The 2,426-nt window shown below is 35.9% G+C and overlaps 1 protein-coding gene across 1 annotated transcript; it reads right to left on the bottom strand.

The window, feature by feature from the left end:
* Positions 1-985: 985 nt before the first annotated feature.
* Positions 986-2,221, bottom strand: LOC108782334 (pancreas transcription factor 1 subunit alpha). Its single transcript, XM_018550592.1, has 3 exons — positions 1,920-2,221; positions 1,646-1,850; positions 986-1,264 (listed from the first exon to the last, which is right to left on the bottom strand). The coding sequence occupies exons 1-3, from the start codon at positions 2,219-2,221 to the stop codon at positions 986-988; spliced, it is 786 nt and encodes a 261-aa protein (XP_018406094.1).
* Positions 2,222-2,426: the final 205 nt, after the last annotated feature.

Raw genomic sequence — 2,426 nt, 5'->3', positions numbered from 1 at the left:
ACCTTAAATTATTGCCATTTAAATCATTCTTCGCATATAATAATAGTAGAAATAGTTATTGGCAAAAATCTTATAAGGACATAATTAAAGTTCGTTTACGTAGAAGTCGTAGACGGTCGTGGAGTCTTAAGTCGTAGAAAACTATAGTCAATCAAATATAAGTAGAATACTCGACTAAATTTGGTCAGTTTCTTTCGATTTGAGATCTTACGACTGTTTACGACTTCCATGTAGATGAGCCTTTAAACTCTATCGAATATAGGTGTACAAATTAGTTCGGTCCGTTTTTTGCGTCCAAAAATGTATTTATTTCAAAACAAAATGAATGAACACATTAATTAAAGTATTGTCCATCGCTGGCTACTACTTTTTACCATCTCTCAGGCAATTTTCGAATTCCATCTCGAAAAAATGACTCGTCTTTGGAGGCGATCATCTTTTGGAATACGGACCAAACTAACAATAGATTAAATCGTGAGTATTAAGAATGCCTTCGTTACCAGTTGTTCAGTCTTGTAATTTTTTACAATTACTATAAATATCTTGTTACATTTTTAGAAATGTATTGAAATATTATCTGTGCGTTTTGTTATTATAATAAATATCTCAAAATCATATAGTAAAGTATAATTAACAATTATTCGTCCCTTTTACAATTAATATTAATAATAAGTATCGCAGTTTAAACACATTAAGCTTTAATAATTCAAATATTTTAAATTTAAAAGTAGAGTATAACAATGATCTGATATACATATTAGAGCTTGAAGAAATTAATTTTGAAATTAAAATTATTTAAATAGAGTGAAATTAGTTAAAATAATTCGAAATATATTTAACTTAATGTTTTAAAAGAAAAATTTGATTAGAGGTCATTGTTCTATCGCAGGATTTACTGAAAATCAGATGAATGAGAAATTTTTAGAGAAATGGTGCCAGAACACTGAAAGGGTACACATGATACTTGCATTTTCGGAATCCGTGTTTATCTTTTGCTATCGTGTCTCTGTAGAAGATCGCATAAAGCGGCTATGTAGCTCTGTGCCATTTGCAGGGTCTCGAACTTGCTGAGTTTGTGATCGGTCCCGAGGCTTGGTACGACTTCGCGTAGCTTGTTGAAGGCGTCGTTTAGGCCGTTCATGCGACGTCGCTCACGTGCATTCGCAGCGAGACGTCGACGCTTTAGCACTGTTGGCGATGGTGGCACATCGCGGGATCTTCGTCTGCCCTTCCGCGGACTTACTGGTGGCGTCGTCGGCATCCTCTGAAAAAAAATTGCAGCTTGATTGAAAAATCGCGCACTTGATGCACGCTTTCCATAGGATAAACTAGGGTAAGATGAGCCATACGGATAAGATGGCCATAGTCTTTCAGAACGACCACAAAAACGCTCTACTTAACGATTATTAAAGAAATTACAACCTATGGCTATCTTATCCGTATGGCCATAATACCCTAGTTTACCCTAATATTATATTATCAATTATTATAATAATTAGAATAAATAAATATTATCGGAATTTAATTATTAAATTTTATTCATTCTCAGAATATATCTAGTAGCTGTTCCATTAAGTTGCAATTTGAATTAATTTTTAATGAAAATTTGTATTATAAGAAAAATAACATAGATTATTCGCGTTACCTGTGTCGATATGATGGGCTCCCAACAATTGGCGCGAGGTTCGACGATCGTGAGGATCGGTTTGCTGTTCTCCAGGGGTTGATATCTTGGTTCCTGAGGAGACATCTCATAGCAATATGACGGCGACTGATAGTCCATTGAACTTTCCTCGTACAGTGTTGATTGCGGCGACGTGGTCTGATCCATCGAGTGTGGCGGCTCGTATCTGCAAATTCGCAAGAATGACGAACTTCGAAATAATTTTTTCGGTAAAATTCTTAGCGCGTGCATTTACCTTTGCGGAGTTACAGGAGTTAAAACACAATAAGGTCCTCGATCGTATCTTTCTGGAGTTTTTGCGTATTCCGATACCATGTCCTTGGGGTAATCCAGTGTCTCGATGTCTCTTCGCGGCGTAAGCTCGCTCTCGTGTGTGCAATTATCTCGATAAACGATTCTTGTGGATTCATAGTTTGGAGAATTATATGGCGACGGGTACAGGGGATCGTAGCTCCTCACTGAATTCGGATAAGCGGGTGTTAATATGTCAGATTGTGTGTTTTGGTAATTGCAGTGATGATTTGATAGTAGAGCCATAATTCGAAAAATTATTTGGTCAACTTGGCACAACGAGAATATATTTCTATACGTAGCACATACAATGTCTAATCAGAGTTGTGTCTTGTAAAATGAAGTGTAGCGACTGTAATCTTCTTTTCACAAGTCTGAGATTTTTGTATAAACAAAATTTTCATGACGTTGCTATGATCTTCATCAAATCTTTTTGACGTCACGTTGAAGA

Source organism: Cyphomyrmex costatus, unplaced genomic scaffold, assembly GCF_001594065.2.
Source record: "Cyphomyrmex costatus isolate MS0001 unplaced genomic scaffold, Ccosl1.0 scaffold1233, whole genome shotgun sequence".
Classification (NCBI taxonomy): Eukaryota; Metazoa; Arthropoda; class Insecta; order Hymenoptera; family Formicidae; genus Cyphomyrmex; species Cyphomyrmex costatus.
Note: the sequence above shows the minus strand (reverse complement) of the source record. Positions and strands in the feature narration are given on the sequence as shown.

What these genes read in the sequence shown, in the direction of transcription:
- LOC108782334 (XM_018550592.1), bottom strand. Translation starts at nt 2,221, where the DNA reads ATGGCTCTACTATCAAATCATCACTGCAATTACCAAAACACACAATCT. An exon ending in ACTCCTGTAACTCCGCAAAG is followed by an intron (nt 1,851 to 1,919) that starts GTAAATGCACGC and finishes GCGAATTTGCAG; the next exon opens with ATACGAGCCGCCACACTCGA. An exon ending in AGCCCATCATATCGACACAG is followed by an intron (nt 1,265 to 1,645) that starts GTAACGCGAATA and finishes ATTTTTTTTCAG; the next exon opens with AGGATGCCGACGACGCCACC.